The sequence below is a fragment of the Penaeus vannamei genome, chromosome 26 (assembly GCF_042767895.1).
Source record: "Penaeus vannamei isolate JL-2024 chromosome 26, ASM4276789v1, whole genome shotgun sequence".
NCBI classification, from domain to species: domain Eukaryota; kingdom Metazoa; phylum Arthropoda; class Malacostraca; order Decapoda; family Penaeidae; genus Penaeus; species Penaeus vannamei.
The window spans coordinates 24,272,479-24,292,149 of NC_091574.1; the positions used below are offsets into that span (position 1 = coordinate 24,272,479).

The window sequence follows — 19,671 nt, forward strand, 5'->3', positions numbered from 1 at the left end:
AGGAAAGTTACATCATGTTTTGTTTTCATTTAAATATACTTTCGTATGTGGAAAGCGACGTCAAAGGACAGTGGAACTATAGGTTATTGAATTATTTTGGTAGATTGGTTGTTTGATAGTATCTGTGCAGTGATGTTTGTGTGTCATGGTGTTTCAAAGTTACAATTTTGAATACCTTCAGTTTTTATTATGTATTAAATGGTGTACCTTGAGTTTTTGTTTATTCAGTTTTGAGTTAAGATATGGTTTTGCATGTGTTTTGTTACAAACCTAATTTGCTTTCCTTGGTATGTAGCTTTTGGCTTAGGGAAAACATTAGGATAGAATGATATGAAGGTATCAATCATTATATTTTTTTTGGTTGACATAAGTAGTTAATTAGATATTATTACATCTTTATAGGGGGGGGGGATAGTGTTATGTATCTTTCTATACCTGTTCTCTTTTGTTTTTATGTTAAATGCTTCTCTATAGATCAGGAAATATATATATCTAATCACCGGAAGCAAATTAGGTTTGGGACAGAAATAATTTGTTTTCTAAGTGTGAGGAATGTATCTTAGTAACATCCTTAGGCACTAACATATAGCATATACCCGGGTATAATAACAGGCTCGTGGGCATTTGGTAGCAGCGTTGGATCCACTTGGCATAGACCGAGAAGCCCTCAAGGACCGTCCCCCCACCACGCTGCCGTCCAGAACAGTAGTCCGCTCCTATGTTGATGCATTTGGTATGCCTTTAAGATGAACTGTAAGAAACAGCTCATCTCAGGGATGTGGGTTAGACATCCTTTAGTGGACACTTTTGTACAATATTGCAATCACGGCACTTCTGTACAGTTATGGTGATGGTGTCTTTTGTATGGTTGAGTGCGTCAGCATTGTCACTGGGCTGTCTGAGATAAAACAATTGATTGGAAAATGGATGTGTGATGCACCAGTAACCTTTCTTTGCATAGTGTATATAAGTTGTTTAGGTGGAATAAGTCAAGATGTAAATATTGTCTTATTGGAAGAATACCTGGCTTATTTGATAACCTAAAATTGATGAACAGATGTTGGTAAAAATTGGTCGTTAATTTCCGACAGTAATGCTAATAATTCATAATAATCAAGTGTTAGGTGTTAGATTTTTCCTTTTCTCTTCTTTTACAAAATACATACCTGATTGATTGGGTAGTTTTACAGGTGAGTGCTGGCAAGGTATCAGGTTTGAACTTTGATTAGCACAACAGGAGTTATAGTTTAGGGAGTTTTTATTTTATTTAGAAATAGATGTCTCTAAAAAGGTGCATATGTTTTGAGGGCTCTGTGCATGCAGATACTTTCTGTGGTGTATTGTTTTTTCTAAGGGAGGAAGGTATTTTCAAGCTGGAGAGTCGGGTAGATCGCTCAAATGATTTGAAAATCCTGCAGTACTTTTAAGTAGTGGTTTTGTCAATGTTAGCTTGATTTGCCTGTAGCTACTAACATTCCCCAGGGTTTCCCTCTCTTTAAACTTCTTTTTGAATACTGTTAGTATCCCAGTAACACATTGTCTGTTCTAGTAGCAGCTGATGTGCTTCATCCACTGTGGTAGTGGCCTTGCTTGAGATAAGTACTGCTCTACATGACAGGGGATTTACCAATTTGTGTCTGTCTTTACTGAGAGCATGCAACAAAAATCGGATTGATATGTTCAGGTTGATTCAGAATTGGGTATTTGTTGTAGTCTTTTGTGTAACACCATTGGATTTAACCAGGTAAGATCTGCAACAGATATTAAGGATGCAAAGTTTTTCTGTGTACTTCATTGCATTACCCCTAAAGGGATGTGGACTACTATTATTATTTTTTTTCTTTCTTTAAGCATCTTATTTCTCCCAACTGGTAGTTAAGTAGGCTTACAAAAGTTGGTGTTGAGAACCAGTTCTTGTTGATTTTGGGTAAGTCAACATTATTCATGTGCAAGCGAATGCCAAGTTATCCAAGTTGGTGCACATGAACACTGATGAATGTGGATATTTAGATAGCTTTAGGATGACGCCGATGGTCTACCCTACAGATCCGCGGCCACAGCATTGCTAATCTAGATCCACTTGGCATCAACACAGTGGATCCCTCCCAGGGCAGGCAGCTTGTCGTCCGCAATTATATGAACCGTTTCAGTAAGTCTCATCTGGTAACTAAGACATGAGCTCATGACCAGAAAGGACCAGAGCGTAGAGAGCATTGTTAATAGGCATGATTAATTGGGTTTGTTGTAAGGGTGTGTAGATCCCCGTACTCTCTGCATTTGAAAAGATTATGTACACTTGTTGATTGTTGTGTATTTTGGTTTGCAATTTTTTATATATATATTTTTTCATAATATGGATACTTTAGTGTTCTATTATTTACTTTGCCTGATTGGTCTGATTAGTTTTTTTTTAATAGGTTTTTATTTTTTGTTGATTAGTAAGAATCCCACAAGATCTTTTTTTCTTTAGGCATGTTTAGATTATCAGAATGGTGACTGCCATTTAATTAATTCATTATTCACTATTGACAGAATTAGCCTTCTCAAACTTTAGCATGAATTATTGCTTTTTCTTTTCATGGGCATGGTTGCTTGCTGTAGCTTTATATGGAAATTTTGGTAATATGTGAAAATTTTCCCATACTTTTTGCATGAGTACTCAGTTTTTTTGTTTTTTTAATTATGGAGTGGTTGGATTTTCACTCCTTGGTGGCTTTTTGTAATGTGTTCAGCTATTCATATATATATATATTTTTAATAGTGGTTCTCCTTAGACTTTGATATGGTGTTTTATCTAAGCATTTTTTATAAGCTTGGATTTTCTCCAAATTTAGTTTGGAACAGATTTTTGGATAAATGGTAGTCATGGTTTCTTCCCTTTTCTTCTTTTTCTTTTTTTTTTACTTGTAGGTATTTTTTTAGGTACTCTTATTTGTATCATTTTTCTTAATTCCTTATCAATCAGTTCACCCTTCCATATCTGTTTGCTTGCCTATTATTTCCTTCTTTTACTATTTTCTTCCCATCTTCATTCACCTAAAACCCCTCTTCTGATTTTCAAGTCTTCTCTCTCATTTCTCCTTCATAATTTCTTGTGTTCTTTTCTTGTACCTTCTGTTTTGACAGCTTATGATACTCACACCCAAAAATGAAGAAAGGTTGAATACTTCTTTTCCTTCCTGTAGATTGCCTTAATCTCTTTCCTTTTTCCGTTCTTGTATTTGGCTACACCAGAATAGAAAAAAAGATTAGTATAGACCAAGAGGCAAAAACTCTCATAAGAAGAACAACTACTACAGCGCACTTACTCCCCCCCCACTTCCCTCCTGCTCACCACAAGAACTAGGCTCCACCCATTTGATGTGCTTCGTCAAGCAGAAAGTACGGGGGATCTAGTTCTATGCTGAGGTGCTAAAACTTGAATTAACACTGGCACACTGTGAGGACAGATGCTTATAATTAACCCAGTACAATGTGTTACGTATAAATTGTTTTTTGGCTTTTTACTAATGCTAACCTAAAGCTAATGCTGCTGATTATTTTCAGCTGAAGCCTGCTTTACCATGGAAAGTTTTGATGTTTATTATTTCTTTGTATACTATTTACTCAAGATTCGTATATAGAGAAGTTGATGTATTGGTGACAGGCAATTGCACTGTCCACAGTAATTGTTTTGTGAATTTTGTTGACATATATGGTTCCACAAATTCTTAGTCATCAAGGAGCCTGAAATCATCTGGTATTCCAATTCCTTGTATTTTTGGGAATTTTTTTATTATTTTCTATTGCTTATTAAAGCCATGTCATTACTGTCATTACAATTATTTTGGACATGGATTATTATATGTTATTGTCAGTACCATTGGCATTTTTTTTTTTTTTTTATCTGTAAGTCAAGGAAAAGGTTTAATAGGTGAGATTTGATGACTAAGCTCTTATGGAGTCATATCTGTATAAAAGAAAATTGATAAACTAGAATCACAGTGGACATGACATGGCATGCCATCCTGGCATCATTGGGTTGAATTAAAAGGGGGAAAATATTGCTTTACTTACAACAAAATCAGATTTTTTTTTAATAGTCACCTACACTACTGATAGACTACATCTAATATTTTGCAGATACTGTGCTGGAATTTTCATTGTCTCTTATATTGTCAGCATTTTGTGACTTTTCAGGGTGAATTTTTTTTTTTTTTGGTGGGGAAAAGGTGCGGTACAATGCTTGGGGATAAAAATTACTCTGAACTACCAAAAAGTGATGGCTGAAGGGGATATGTCTTAATTAGTGTGCCTATTTGGTGCAGCTTACAATTTTGTTTGCCCCTGCCTCAGGTCGTCTTTTCCCTCACATTTCCATCTCAAATGCCAGAAGACCTTAAAAATATATATGTATTTATTAAGTGTCTGAGCATATGAAACAAAATTGTTTTTGTTTCTAAAGTCAAAATTCAGTTTCAGACAATTGAAGAGACCAAAGAAAATTTGCTTGGAAATCTGTACTTTATCACAAAGATGTGCTACTGAATGGAAACAAGTATCAATATTGAAGGTGATTTTTAAGAGAAGTTTAAGTTGTAAGAAAAAAAAAAGTTCTCTTTGATTTTAGACTGCTCTAGTAGAGTCCTATTACTTCACATATTCATTAGAAGTTGTCAGTATGTTAACTTTCAAGGAAAGAAAGAAGGAAAGAAAAACATATATATCTTTTTTACTGTACAGGAATTTCTCACTATGTGATCTGGTTACATTTGTTAAAAATTGATCTTAAGGTGATGAGTTGTATTGTAGATGTGTAACAGGTTTAAAGGGGGAACTGTTCCTAATCATTCAAGAAAAAAAATATAAAGTTAATGATGAAGGAACCCCAGAAGCAACTGAAGAGCCCTTGTTTGCAATAGTATTTACAACACATAATAGAGTGATCTAATCTGAAGACTGAACTTAAGAACTCTAGCCCTGCTTTTAGCCAGAGCCAAGGCCAAGCAACAGTGAAGAACTGTTTGGTGCACACAACTTAGAGCAGGCTTAATGTGATAAGATGTTATCCTGGCATGCAGGATGGCCTAACCATGATAAAATAGGATGTCACCCATCATGAGTGGGTTAACTCCATGGAGCTGGGTGATGTGATCACATTATGAAAAAATTTGGCTTGAGGACCAGGTGACATGAACATACTATCATGAAAAGATTTGGCTTGAGGACCAGGTGACATGAACATACTGTTATGAAAAAATTTGGCTCAGGGCCAGGATGACGGGAATACACTGTCATGAAAATTCTGTAAGGACACTGACACTTGACACTGCACACAAGTGTTTGTGTATGCCCATCCTACAAGCCACACACCTGTGAGAGCCGCCACTGAAGTAAGCCAAGTGCCCAGATCCAGTGGGTCAAAATACTGATGCACCGAAATTACATTGCAATCACTCCAGAAAAGGAATTTAATGAAATGGGAATGAAATGAAATGAAAGGGTTTATTGAAAGTTCACATCCAACTGTTTTCCTTTTTGTTCTGCCAAGGGAATTGGTAGACTCCTCTCTGCTTGTATGCTGTGTGGTGCAGCAGTAGCGTTATCATCTAGCAAGCTTGCTGACCTGCATTCATTGTTAATGCACTAAACAGAAAATGAACAGGCAGCATGTCACAGCAAAGAATAACCATTGTTATAAATGGAATTAAAACTTGAAAAAAAAAAAAAAAAAAAAAAAAAAAATCTTATAAAAAAGTTAACCCATTTACGATGAGACACCTGGGGGAAAAAATGCCAGGTGGGATGTCCCGCCAGCGTGACGCTGTATCGGGGCTCGCGCTCTGACTCAGCGTGCGGGCAGAGTTCGGGCCAGCCCCGCACGCCGATTTTGTAGCCACCCGGAAACTTTTATTTACGGCATCAAAATATACCCGCAGAAGTGCGTGATGAGACCATTCTGAACATTCTGAAAGCAGTACAAAATCTGTATAGATAGTATGCAAACATTTCATGTCTACTATGACAGGAAAAATTTATGGATATTTGTATCCATCATATGGTGTAATGATAACATGATTGCACCACCAGTCACCAATTGTATAGTTCTTTGGGTTACAAACTGGGGACTGTGTGCTTGGTACAGGGGGACTGGGCATGAATCAGTATGCTAAAATTTAATATGTTGATTTATGGTCTGGTTTAGTGCATTAACTATTTTTTTTTTTTTTTTTTCCAATTATATTTTTAACCCAAGCTGCAGGGCATGGCATGTACATACATGCCATTGCCCATTGTGGGTGTTGAATTTAGCATTTGTTTTTACATATAGATGGCTCCACAAGTACTGTCACCAATGAGCCAATTATGCGAACTATCTGTCTCACATGTTTACCCTTTTCCTTGATTTTTGATATTTTCTAGTATTTAATACTGCTGTTAGTAATGTCAGTAACAATATAGTAATTATAATGTTTATAACACAAATAAGTGTCAATATTAATAGCTTTAGTTAAAAAAACAACAACATTTTCCCGCTTTTTCAAGGAAAAGTGAGGTCGCAAGATCTACTAATTGACTCCTTTGTGGCTAAGCATTGGCAGAGCCATCTATATGTAGAAACATTTAACCAAGCATTGTCAAAGGGAAATCACCATTTTCCCATCGACATTGGGTTAATTGAATGTTGGTTCAACATGTTAGATGATGTATTGGGTTTATTTCACCCATCAAGATTTGTGATTGTAGCTTATTATGTAGAAAAATTTTGCCATTGAAGTTTTGATACATTTCTTCTGCATCTCATGGCTATGATTTTAACATTCCTTTCCCTTGTTAGACCATTGTGTAGACTTAACTCCTCTGCAGAAGCCAACACTACTGATTGATATACTTTACAACTTAAGCCTACTTCTTGGTTATGACCAAACAAGTGAACAATTGTTTAGTGCACACAGCTTGGAGCATGCCACTTGGAAAGGAGTTCTGTTGTACTGTGGTCTGTACAAACATGCCACCTGTCAGTATATCCTTTAGCTCTAAATGGTGTACTGTTTATGTGATCTGATGCAGCTAAGGAATATCAGTGCTCTAAACAATTACTTCTGTGTACTCTAATTCAAGTTACACAGAATGAGGTGCATTTCTAGATTCGAATGATAAAATTCTGCATTATCAGGCTTAAGAGCAGTATAATAATATGCGGCTGCTTGAGCAAATATTGGTACAGTTTACCCTGCATCCTTTACATCCTCACCTGAGAGTACCTAAATGTAGGATGGACATCCTTTAGGGCTTAACAAAATTGTGCTACATTAAGAGCAACACAGAAATGGTCTGAATCAATGAAGTTTGTCAACTTTTTATGCCTCTTATCTGCTTGGGTCGTATTAGTATTGATTTTTAGTGCTCCTTTATATACTACTTACCATTTTGAATGTTATTCATGACTAGATGCATTTGTTAACTATGTTGCTACTTGCAAAATCCCAAGACCTTGTGTATCTGTTTAAGGAATAATCTGCCAGAAATAAAAGATGGTATACATCATCAGAAGGGGAAGACATGAGAAAAATTATCATAAGTATCAAGTGAACAGTTTGTGTATACTGTACTTCTTAGGTAAAAGCTTGCTCATAAACCTATTTTTACAGTAATGTTTTGTCCTGATTATAAGATGTATGCCTTTGTCTTGTTTTTGAATATGTTGCTGGATCATGATATGTTTTTGAGCATGTTATTATTTAAGAAGTTCATTGTATAACTAATATTTGCTGCACTGCCCTGCTATTGCCACTAGTTTTTGTTAGTAGGATGTCTTTTGTTGGTCCTGTCAGTGTTCTTTCAGGGCTTGTCTTGTTCATATGATTGAGGTTTCCTTCAGTGTTCTTTGTTGCATATCCTTTCTCAGCGGTTTTCTCTCGTGTAACCTGTTGTTTCTTTTCTATATTTACTTGTTTAGAAGCATGTTTCAAATGGCATTTTACATTCTTCTTCTGTCATAAGTGGTTGCTCATGCTTTAAAGATATTGATATGCTATGTTTGATAAAAGGTATGTATTTTATCATTTTGCTCCTAATATTAGAAAAATTCCTGTGTAAACTTTGATAAGGGAATCTGGACCCAACACTCACTGTGCTTGGATTTTCACAGCACTAGCTATGAAATGCTTTCCCTTAATGGAAGTTATGGTATGTGGGAACATACATGGCACTGTGGATTTAATAAATGGCTTCCATTAGAAAAATTAGGGATGCTTAATGTATAGCCAAGAGCTTCAGCACAATTTAGTAGTTTCCATATACGTGCTTTGCTAATATTTGGAAAGTGTAATGACTCGCATATTAAAGGAAAATAACACGTAGATTATAATTATTAGTGGCATTTGATTTTGCAGATAGGCATTTTATGATTATTTTGAAGAAACCGAGTTGAATTTCAGAAAATATAAGCATGCAACTCAAGCGGTTTTCCTTACACTGTAATGTCTGTTCAATAAGATTATTGTTGCCAAATTTTTGTATATTATGTATGTTTATGATTTGTTTCCATTTCTTATTTTATTTACTTTTCACTAATCTAGATCAAGATATATAATGTTGAAAGAAATATTGTAAAATTTTTCAGTGTTTGTAAAAAATCTTTTACATCAGTATAGTACCTTGTGAGAGCATTGACAATTGTATAAGGTAATCATGACATTCATGATTTTACTGATACTAGAGATACTAGGTGATCAAACTGATAAGTTTTTGTTACGTGGAGTAATGCTGCATGTCTTTTTTTCTCCCCACTCTCTCTTTCTCTGACTTCCTATCGATAATTTCAGGTATTGAAATTTACAAATATATGTTGATACTTTCACTGTTTAATTCTTCTGCAGCTTGTTTTTGCTGGTTCTCTACTTTTCAATCCCCGTAGTTTTCTATGTAGGATGTATCTTGCTTTCGTACCAATTCTTCTCTTCAAGCCAGCACTATCCGGGGTTGGATTAACATGTCACCTTTTGTTCTTTGAGTTTACAGGATGGAGAGTGATTGATTGTCTAGAAAACTAGGGAATCTCAGTTTCTGTTGACAGGCCACTGGTTCTCAGCCTGAACATATTACTTTATGATTGAAATTGCTCAAGCTATCTCCATGATTGCATTGTCTTTCATAGAAGCCTTAAGCTGAAAAATAAGAGTGAATGTGTGCATGTTCAGAAGCAGGGGAAAGCCCAAGTTTCAGTTTATTAAGCCCCTCCCATCTCGTCAGAAGTGATTTAAGAGTAGAGACAAAACACAGAAGATTGGTTTTATCCCTGGCATGGGGGAGAGAATAGTTGCGTATGATACTGTTATGGTTTGCCTGTGGTTTGTTTCTTTTTAGTTAACTTGATTAGATGGTATGACATATTTGGAAACATATTTGTTATTGATATAGAGATCATGAGAATGACATAAAATGTATGTATATAAGATTATGTATATATAGTTGTAATAGATGACACAACTGAAGTAATTAATTTGAAAATTTTAATTTATCAAAACATTGGATATATATAAAATACTAGTAAACATTTTATCTATACTTATGTATCTTAAACCTTACTAATGACTTGACCTGCTCATTAAAACAGGCGAAGAAGATATGGAACGCTCATTTAAGTTGCCTATGTCAACTTATGTTGGAGGCAAGGAAAGACAGCTGCCACTCAAGGAGATCATCCAGAGATTAGAAAATGCTTATTGCCGCTCTATTGGTGAGTTTGCTCGTTTGTTTGTTGGTCTTTGTCTTTCTCTGTGTCTGAGTCAGTCTGTATGTATGTCAGAGTACCTGTCTGTCTGTTTATCTGTCTGTATTTGAGTACATGTCTGTCTGGCTGTGTTTCTCTCTACCTGGATATATTTTTGTGTGTCTATCTTTATGTAAATTAGTCTTCATCTTTCTCCTATTGTAGCTCTATTGGTGAGTTTGCTTGTTTGTTTGTTGCTCTTTGTCTTTCTCTGTGTCTGAGTCTGTCTGCTTGTCCTCTGTATCTCTGTCTCTCTCTGTCTTTCTCTCTTTCTCTGTCTCTCTCGGTCTTTCTCTCTTTCTCAGTCTCTCTCTGTCTTTCTCTCTTTCTCCTTTCTCAGTCTCTCTCTCTCTTTCTCTCTTTCTCTGTCTCTCTCTCTTTCTCTGTCTCTCTGTCTTTCTCTCTTTCTCTGTCTCTCTCTGTCTTTCTCTCTTTCTGTGTCTCTCTCTGTCTTTCTCTCTTTCTCTGTCTCTCTCTGTCTTTCTCTCTTTCTCTGTCTTTCTCTCTTTCTCTGTCTCTCTGTCTCTTTCTCTCTTTCTCTGTCTCTTTCTCTCTTTCTCTGTCTCTCTCTCTTTCTCTGTCTCTGTCTCTCTCTCTTTCTCTGTCTCTCTCTCTTTCTCTGTCTCTGTCTCTTTCTCTCTCTCTCTTGCTTTCTCTCTTGCTTTCTCTCTTGCTTTCTCTCTCTCTTGCTTTCTCTCTCTCTTGCTTTCTCTCTCTCTTGCTTTCTCTCTCTCTCTCTCTTGCTTTCTCTCTCTCTCTCTCTTGCTTTCTCTCCCTCTCTCTCTCCCTCTCTCTCTCCCTCTCTCTCTCTCCCTCTCTCTCTCTCCCTCTCTCTCTCTCCCTCTCTCTCTCTCCCTCTCTCTCTCTCCCCCTCAGTCATCATCCTGTCACCATAGTGTGCAGACGTGCTGTGTGACCTCTTGTGACCTTGACCTGTCCTTACGGGATTTGTGTTACCTTGACTATTAGGTCTTCATAGACCTGCCAGCTGTGGATTGCTGCAGTGCGCGATAATGTTCACATGATCATTTGATCTGAATCTAAAGTGATCTAAATATCATATAGTGAAGTAAAATAAGTGAAAAAACTACGTACGGACACAGATGTGCCTTGTGGGCGCGGCGTAAGCGGCCCGTGTGTGCACCTGGGTTTGCACAGGGAGGTCAGGTCGGGCCCTGTTTCTTCAGGAAATGACCCCGACCTCAAACGAAACAATGACAGACACGCCCATGGAAACCGAGGGTAGATATGGTGTCCTCCGTGAGGAAGATATCAGTGGCCTCCCCCAGGAACCAATAAAGAAAAAAGCAAAAAGACTACTACCTGACTCTGTAGAAATTACGCCCCCTGGACACCTGTGCGCGCATTTTAAAGCCGACACAAAGCTTCGGACACACGGGGATAAGTATCGCTGGGTATCCCAGGCTTTAAAATTGGACCCATACAACAAGACAAAGGGGTCCATTGAACTTAAGATTGGGAGAAACAATGTGTATGTGAGATGTAAAAATGAACAAATTCTTGCCCACATAACCACTGCCGGTGCAGGTGGCGAAATTTTAGAAAAGGCGAAAGTGTATGGAAAAGGGAAGTGCACAAATGTTATTGTGTTCGACGTCCCAAGAGAAATCGAAACAAATGAAATGATGTCTTACAATGAACGCGTCGTACATGCCAAACGCATGAAGATCAATGGATTGATGACCCAGAGAGTCATCATAACATACGAGGGGGAGGTAATCCCCAAAACTATCAAAATGGTGGAGGGCATGGCACCCTTTAGATGTGCCATCTTCAAATCTCTGACCCCGTTTTGCTCCCATTGCTCCAAGTGGGGACACGGGGCACGTGCGTGTCCACGAGAGGCACCGCGGTGCCGATACTGCGCTCTTTCGCATGAAAGCTCAGAGTGCGCAGAGAAAATTTCTGAAGGTAAAATCATCCCTCGGAAATGTGTGAACTGCCGTCAGGAGCATAATGCCAACTCGCCATTATGCGCCTACTACCCGAAAGACAGAAGGACAACACATGAAAAAAAGCAGGCAGCCCCTCCCCCCAATAAACCCCGCCCAGCCCCTCGTCTTAATGACGTGCGGGAATTCCCACACCTGCAGAGGTCAACTCTGAAAGCCTCTGCAAATAAAGCCATGGCACCGGCCACATCACCAGCTGTAGCACCTGCACCAGCTGCAACACCAACGACAGCTGCAGCTTCTACTCCAGTTGCAGCACCCACTCCAGCGCCAGCTGTAGCACCATCTGCAGCTCCTGCTCCAGTGCCAGCTGCAGCACCGACGCCATCACCAGCTCCAGCTCCTCCCTCACCGCAGCAGGAAAAGCAAGAATCCAACAGGGAAATGAAAGATTTGATACAAATGTTGTTCAAGCAGATGGAGCAGATGATGTTCATGATGCAGCAACAGATGGTGCAATTCCAGGAGAGGATTTTTGCGCTCTTCCTCGAGCAACGACAACATCCAGTGGGCCTTGGAAACGGTCAAGTGATGATCGATGGATCAAAATAATCTGTTAAAGTGCATTACCTGGAACATTAACAGTTTACAGAAACGCAAGGCGACCCTCGCTCAGTATCTTCACTCGGAAGATGTTGATGTGTGTTGCCTCCAGGAAGTTAGAACTGATGCTCGTTATGCAAAAATTGCAGGATACACATATCACGACAAACCTAATATTGCTAATCCTTCTGCAAGAGGACTTGGTATTTACATAAAAAATAGTATCCCATCAAAAGTGATCGATGACAACCGTGACAATGCAAGTGCTGAATATCTTGGTGTTAAAATATTTCTTGATGGTAGAACCATCACCATCATTAATGTATATAACCCACATGATAGTGAAGTGGTACCTAAACCTCCCGACAGTATGATACATAATGCTACTGTCTTACTGTGTGGAGATTTTAATGCCCGTCATCCTCTCCTTGGCTCTGAGGGAAGCACCATAGGTAAAAACGGTAAGGTATATTATGATTATCTTCAAAACACCAGTGATCCCATACACCTATTGTGCCCCTTTGAAAAGACTCATTATCTAGGTGGCAAATTAGATTATATAGTCTTATACAATCAGCGCCCACTCCCATGCACTGCGGAAGTTGTCCCTTTCTTAGTCAGTGATCATTGGGCATTAAGTATCACCCTCCCATTCGCTAAAAGAAGCCCGCCCCAGCCACGTCTTCGATACCATCTTGCCACTAAACATCATAATGAGTTTATTAAAAGGATTGGCTGCTGGTATGAACACTATATTCCTGCCAGCCTTGATCACTTTAATGAAACTCTCTGTCAACAAGTTGGTAACCTCATCACCCAACTCCAACCCAGAAACCCTGTCAAACATAGGTCTTCATCCTCCAGAGGCAAACGAGCATATCACCTTAACAAAGATCCGGAAATAAAGCTACTTAGAAAGTTAATAAGGTCTACAGTAAATCAGCTAAAAAACCTGGGGAAAAATCCCTACTTAGCTAGGGACCTTGTTTTCTTTAGTAAAAAACTTAATGAGATAATGACACAAAAGCGGGAAGAGAGATTGTATGCCTGGGCAGAATCGATTGACTCCACGAGCTCCATGAGTAATGTGTGGAGGGAAATCAATAAGATTAAAGGCAATGCACACAATGTCACTCCCCACCCTCATCCAGAAAGGGTAGCTTTGTCAATCCTCAGTAAATGCTGCGAAAACTCTTCTCTCGATAATCTTCCATTATCCATTCGTAGATGCTCCCTTAAGTCAAAACACAAAAATGAAATTAACTATCAGTGCCGACTTTTAGATGAGGCTGATGCACCATTTACAAGACACGAACTTCTTGCAGCCATTAAAACTAGCAAATCCACTGCACCTGGGGATGATGGAATCACTTACGACATCATCCGACTCCTTGCAAAGGTACAGGTACAGGGAAGAAATCCTCTCCTTGATCTTTTCAACTTAACTTATTCTACAGGCATCTTGCCTACTTCCTGGAAACAAGCCACCATTATTCCTATCCCAAAACCAGGGTGTCCTGATGAATTTAGACCGATTTCTCTGACATCCTGTCTCTCTAAAACCTGTGAAAGGATCCTCCTCAATCGCCTGCTCCACCAGATCAAAGATCAAATTCACCCATCAGTCTTTGGTTTCCAAAAGGGAAAAGGAACACAAATGTGCCTGGCACAGTACCTCAGTGGAAGTAATGCACAGGCTTCTTACTTCATAGATTTCAAGGGTGCATTTGACAGAGCTTCCCCTACTGCAATCCTCCATGAATTAACTCTCCTAGGAGTTAAGGGCAAGCTTCTGCTATGGATAAAGGATTATCTGTCTTTGAGAAGAGCAAGAGTATGTTACCAAGGCACCTACAGTAATTATGGTGAACTCGAGTTAGGAACTCCACAAGGAGGAGTTTTGTCCCCTTCACTATTTAACATTCTTATGCACTCTCTTTGCAAGCTAAATAGTGAGTTAGGAGACCTATGCAGCATCACATCCTATGCTGATGACGTTCTCATTCAGGTATTTGATAGGGGGGAGTATGTTCTTCAGGGATTCAGTAAAAAGTGCACTTCCCTTGGACTCGTAATCAACCCTGTCAAGACTAAGTATATTTCCAGATCAAACAAACTGTCATATATTCCAAGATTAGGTGGGCAAGTTATTGCAAAAACTGACACCTATAAGTATCTAGGTGTTATGGTGAGTGCTCCCCACCTCATGTCCCGCAATTCCCGCTTCACTCGGGAAATCGTTCAAAACATCAGAGAATGCTGCCTGGAGCGCTTAAGACCTTTACAATACATAAGTAACAGATACGTTGGTGCTTCCCTAAGAGTCCTAAGATTGATGTACATTTCCCTTGTTAGGTCCATGATAGACTATGCGAGCCCGGTTCTTAGTATGTTGCCACAAAATGTTCTCAAACCCCTTGAAATCTTACAGAACAAGGCCATGAGAGTCATTTTGGGTTGCCCAATAACTGCTAAAGTTCTTGTCATGAGGAAAGAGCTTGATCTCCCGTCAATTCACAGCCGTATTACCCAAGTCAACACCATACTCGGCATCAGACTTCTGCAGATTCAGTCCAAACCTCATATTTCCCTTGCATTGTCTAATGAGATTAATTGTAGAGTTAGGCATGTCCGACGGCCTCGGTACTCCAATCTCATAAAGTCAAACTTGGAATGGAAGGCCAAGACTGCTCAGACCATTCTCAGCTTCAGTGTGTGGAACAATGATTTTATCAACATCCCAGAAGCAACGCTTACTTCACCATGGCATAGATCACATGTTAACGTACATATTGATAAATTAACAGGGCCAAAATCCATGACTTCAATAACAGAGTTAAAAGGCCATTACTTGAAATATATAGATGAAATTCTCCATCCCCCTCAGGGTACCCCCCCACTTGCAATCTACTGTGATGCTTCTACTGATCCTCATGGAGCAGCAGGGATTGGTGTACTAATTCCCGACATTGGTCTTCAAGAAAGTGTGCGAATTTCCAACTGGACAAGCACAACTGATGCCGAGTCAGTAGCAATATACCATGCCATCAAAAAAGGCACTGAACAGCAGCGACACCTAGCTGTCTTCTCTGACAACCAGGGTGCACTGTATAGACTTACAACATTTAATCCAGAAAACATGGTAACTATCAATACCATTCACCAAATCGCTAGCCTATCCGAGCAGGGTATACAAGTATCACTATACTGGATACCTTCTCATATAGGGATATCAACCTGTGACAACGTAGATAAGTTAGCAAAGCAAGCACTTTCCCATGAAGAACCATATTATGTAATACCGCTATCTATCAGTCAAATGAAAAAACGTGTTATCAGCTGTCTTCGAGATTATGAGGGCCAGGTATGGACCACTGAAAAATTGAAGAAAAGTGGACATGGTACCATCTGGCATTATGATAGTATTGTCAGGTCATGTGATGCTGACAAACCATATAAATACTACGATGGACTGTCTCGGAGACAGCAGGTCACGCTAACCAGGCTACGCATAGGGTATCAATACACTATACATTATGTACAGGATGCAGTCTTGGAGGCAAAGCCAGTTACGTATCACCAATGCAAAATGTGCAAGGCGCCCAAGTCGCATAATCTTACACATTACTTACTTTGTTGCTCAAAAACTGCATCCTATCGATCAAATAGCACTGTCCAGAGACCAGCACTTATTGATTATATTAATTTTATCATAGACACTGGTCTTGTCTTCGATATGATTAGGGATATAAAAGGTTTTTTACCAACTAGATGATATGTGAATAATGTATGCATAATGACACAGCCCTTCAGGCATGTAGAACTAATGTTTGACTAATAGCCCTTTACATAAATATAAGCATAGCCAGTTGGATAGATGCGGTAGCATCTTACCCTGGCTTTTTACAGGGCATGTACACTGTTCTGTAAATAAATATTATCAAATCAAATCAAATCTCTCTCTCCCTCTCTCTCTCTCCCTCTCTCTCTCTCCCTCTCTCTCTCTCTCTCCCTCCCCCCTCTCCCTCTCTCTCCCTCCCCCCTCTCCCTCTCCCTCTCCCTCTCCCTCTCCCTCTCCCTCTCCCTCTCCCTCTCCCTCTCCCTCTCCCTCTCTCTCTCTCTCTCTCTCTCTCTCTCTCTCTCTCTCTCTCTCTCTCTCTCTCTCTCTCTCTCTCTCTCTCTCTCTCTCTCTCTCTCTCTCTCTCTCTCTCATGTTTAAAGTATATTAAAGCTAATCTTTTCATTTCAGGTGTTGAATTCATGTTTATCAATTCACTAGAGCAATGTAATTGGATTCGTCAGAAGTTTGAATCGCCAGGTGTAATGACAATGGATTCTATGGAGAAACGTCTCCTTCTTGCAAGATTAACTCGCTCACATGGGTATGAACTTCGCCTTAAATTTTGAATATTTTTCATGTATTGATTTTAAACTTTATAAGCGAAAGAGTTTGGCCTTGTATGTTATGATTATAAAAAAGATAAAACTCTATTCATAATTAGATATTTGTCATGATTTTTTTTCTGTATCTGGAGGAATGCGATACAGCTCTTTGATATGGCAGCTTATCAAATATATAATGCTGTAGATGCTGGGTTAGAATGAGATGCCCTTTGATACTAGTTAATATCTTTTTATTGTTGTAGGTTTGAGGCATTCTTGGCCCGTAAATTTTCATCGGAGAAACGCTTTGGCTTGGAAGGTTGTGAGATCTTGATCCCTGCAATGAAACAGGTTAGTGTAACTGTTACTAGTGATGCAAATGAAATTTATATTCTTTTATAAAGGTTATATTTTATCAGTAAATCTGGTTTTCTCTTGACTGTGTTCAACTTAGCATGCTCTATTTGCAACTACAGGTGATTGACCGTTCCACTTCCCTTGGAGTGGAAAGCTTTGTCATGGGAATGCCCCACAGAGGCCGCCTCAATGTACTGGCCAACGTGTGCAGGAAGCCCCTTGAGCACATCTTCACTCAGTTTGCTGGACTCGAGAGTGCTGATGAGGTAATTGAGAAAGAATTTAGTGAAATATCCTTTTGAATGTAAGATATTCACTTAAAGAATGTGAAGTAAATAATTGTCCTAATAAGTGGCTATCATCTCTGTGATTAACCCAGATTCAAAGAAAGGACTTAAAGATTATTGCTATGTGGTTAGTATTTTTGTTTAACTTCATATTTGTTCTACTGGGAAGAAATGTTGAATTTATCTTTTTCTTTGTAATTTTTCAGGGTTCAGGTGATGTAAAATACCACTTGGGAACTTACCAAGAGCGACTGAATCGCGTGACTAACAAAAATATCCGTCTCGCCATTGTTGCCAATCCATCCCATCTGGAAGCATGTGACCCTGTTGTTCAGGGCAAGACAAGAGCTGAGCAGTTCTACCATGGAGACTCTGAGGGCAAGAAGGTAATGTATTCTAGGGTTTACACTTTTGATTCAACAAGGATATTTGTCACCTTGTTGATTAACGGTGAATTTTTTATTCAATGATATGATTATATGATTAAAGGAAGTGTTCCCGAGTCTGTTCACAGATATTATTTTGTGTCTTTTAGGTGCTGTCCATTCTTCTTCATGGAGATGCTGCTTTCTCAGGCCAGGGCATTGTTTATGAGACTTTCCACTTGTCAGAGCTCCCAGAGTACACCACCCATGGCACAATTCATATTGTTGTCAATAACCAGATTGGCTTTACAACTGACCCTCGCATGTCACGTTCTTCCCCTTACTGTACTGGTACGATTTTGCAAAATTTGTTACAAAGTTTATATACATACTTATCAAATTTAGATTTAGTAAACTTGTCTTTTTGTATCGTTGGTGGTTAAGTCATTTTGTTTTCTTTTCTCTTTTTCTCTTCTGGACTCTCTTGTTATTAATTTCAAATATACTTCATATTTTTTTACATTTATTTAGATGTGGCCCGCGTCGTCAATGCCCCCATCTTCCACGTAAATGCTGATGACCCAGAGGCGGTCATGCATGTCTGTAATGTTGCAGCTGACTGGCGCAGCACTTTCCACAAGGTTAGTGTAAATGATGAAATTGTAAATTTGCATTTTGCTGGTATGTATTTGTGATTAACCTTTGAAGACCATAGACAATTATTAATTAATGTTTCTTTCTATCTGTTTCAGGATGTTGTCATTGATTTGGTGTGCTACAGACGTAATGGTCACAATGAAATTGACGAGCCTATGTTCACGCAGCCACTCATGTACACTAGGATTCGTAAATTGAAGCCTGTGATTGAACTTTATGGAGATAAGCTCATTAGTGAAGGGGTTGTAACTCCAGAGGAAGTTAAGGTAAACCTCATCTTTTTACTGTAATCTGCATCCAGCATGATTCATCAATCCCAAAGAAATATGAATTCTAGAACTGGCAGCTGGAATATTGTAAATGGAAAAGATCTTTGTTAGAGGAAATGAAGACTTCATTTAAAGCAAAATTTATATGGTCTTGTAGCTATTGGTACATCAATCACATTTTGAATTATATCCACTGATTTCTTTTTGATAACAGGAAGTAAAGGACAAATATGAAAAGATTCTCGAGACTGCCTTTTCTGTGGCAAAGCAAGAAACTCAGGTGTTCAACAAACATTGGATTGACTCACCTTGGTCCGGCTTCTTTGAGGGCAAGGATCCCCTGAAGATATCTCCCACGGGTGTTCATGAGGACACTCTCAAGCACATTGGCAAAAAGTTCTCAAGTGCTCCTCCTAATGCCAGTGACTTTGTTATCCACAGAGGCATCCAACGTATTCTCAACAGTAAGGCTTATGTTATTTTGGTAGCATGTTGTTAGTTGAAAAGACATTATTTGAAATGCCTTCTGCAGTATTTATGGCACTGAATGTTGAATCATATCTAATGAATGCTGAAAGTTATCGCTATATGTTGTTGATATGACCAGTTATAACTCTTCACATCTTTCTTGGTTTAGGCCGCATGGAAATGGTTGAATCTCGCACAGCTGACTGGGCCTTGGGAGAAGCCATGGCTTTTGGTTCTCTGCTCAAGGAAGGAACTCATGTTCGTCTCTCAGGCCAGGATGTAGAAAGAGGAACATTCTCCCACCGACACCATGTGCTTCACCACCAAAAGGTAAACTCATTACGATGAATGGTTCATTACTGGCAATAGTTAACATGTATATATATATATATATATATATATATATATATATATATATATATATATATATATATATATATATATATATATATATATATATATATATACACATATACATATATATACATACACATACACATACACATACATATGTACATATATATATATATATATATATATATATATATATATATATATATATATATATATATATATATATATATATATATATATATATATATATATATATATATA

At 38.5% G+C, this 19,671-nt stretch overlaps 1 protein-coding gene across 11 annotated transcripts in view; it reads left to right on the forward strand.

The window, feature by feature from the left end:
- Ogdh (oxoglutarate dehydrogenase Nc73EF) overlaps window positions 1-19,671 on the forward strand; it is a 60,186-nt gene that overhangs the window by 27,433 nt on the left and 13,082 nt on the right. For 6 of the 11 annotated variants that reach the window (XM_070140222.1, XM_027364419.2, XM_070140225.1 and 3 more), the window contains exons 4-14: window positions 613-733; window positions 9,599-9,721; window positions 16,520-16,652; window positions 16,917-17,004; window positions 17,130-17,276; window positions 17,504-17,683; window positions 17,833-18,013; window positions 18,194-18,303; window positions 18,415-18,585; window positions 18,803-19,052; window positions 19,226-19,386. In XM_070140222.1, the coding sequence (XP_069996323.1) occupies window positions 613-733; window positions 9,599-9,721; window positions 16,520-16,652; window positions 16,917-17,004; window positions 17,130-17,276; window positions 17,504-17,683; window positions 17,833-18,013; window positions 18,194-18,303; window positions 18,415-18,585; window positions 18,803-19,052; window positions 19,226-19,386 (1,665 nt within the window). Of the gene's footprint in view, window positions 1-612; window positions 734-2,046; window positions 2,150-9,598; window positions 9,722-16,519; window positions 16,653-16,916; window positions 17,005-17,129; window positions 17,277-17,503; window positions 17,684-17,832; window positions 18,014-18,193; window positions 18,304-18,414; window positions 18,586-18,802; window positions 19,053-19,225; window positions 19,387-19,671 lie in introns of all 11 variants that reach the window. The other 5 variants (XM_070140226.1, XM_027364557.2, XM_070140227.1 and 2 more) reach the window with 2 other exon arrangements.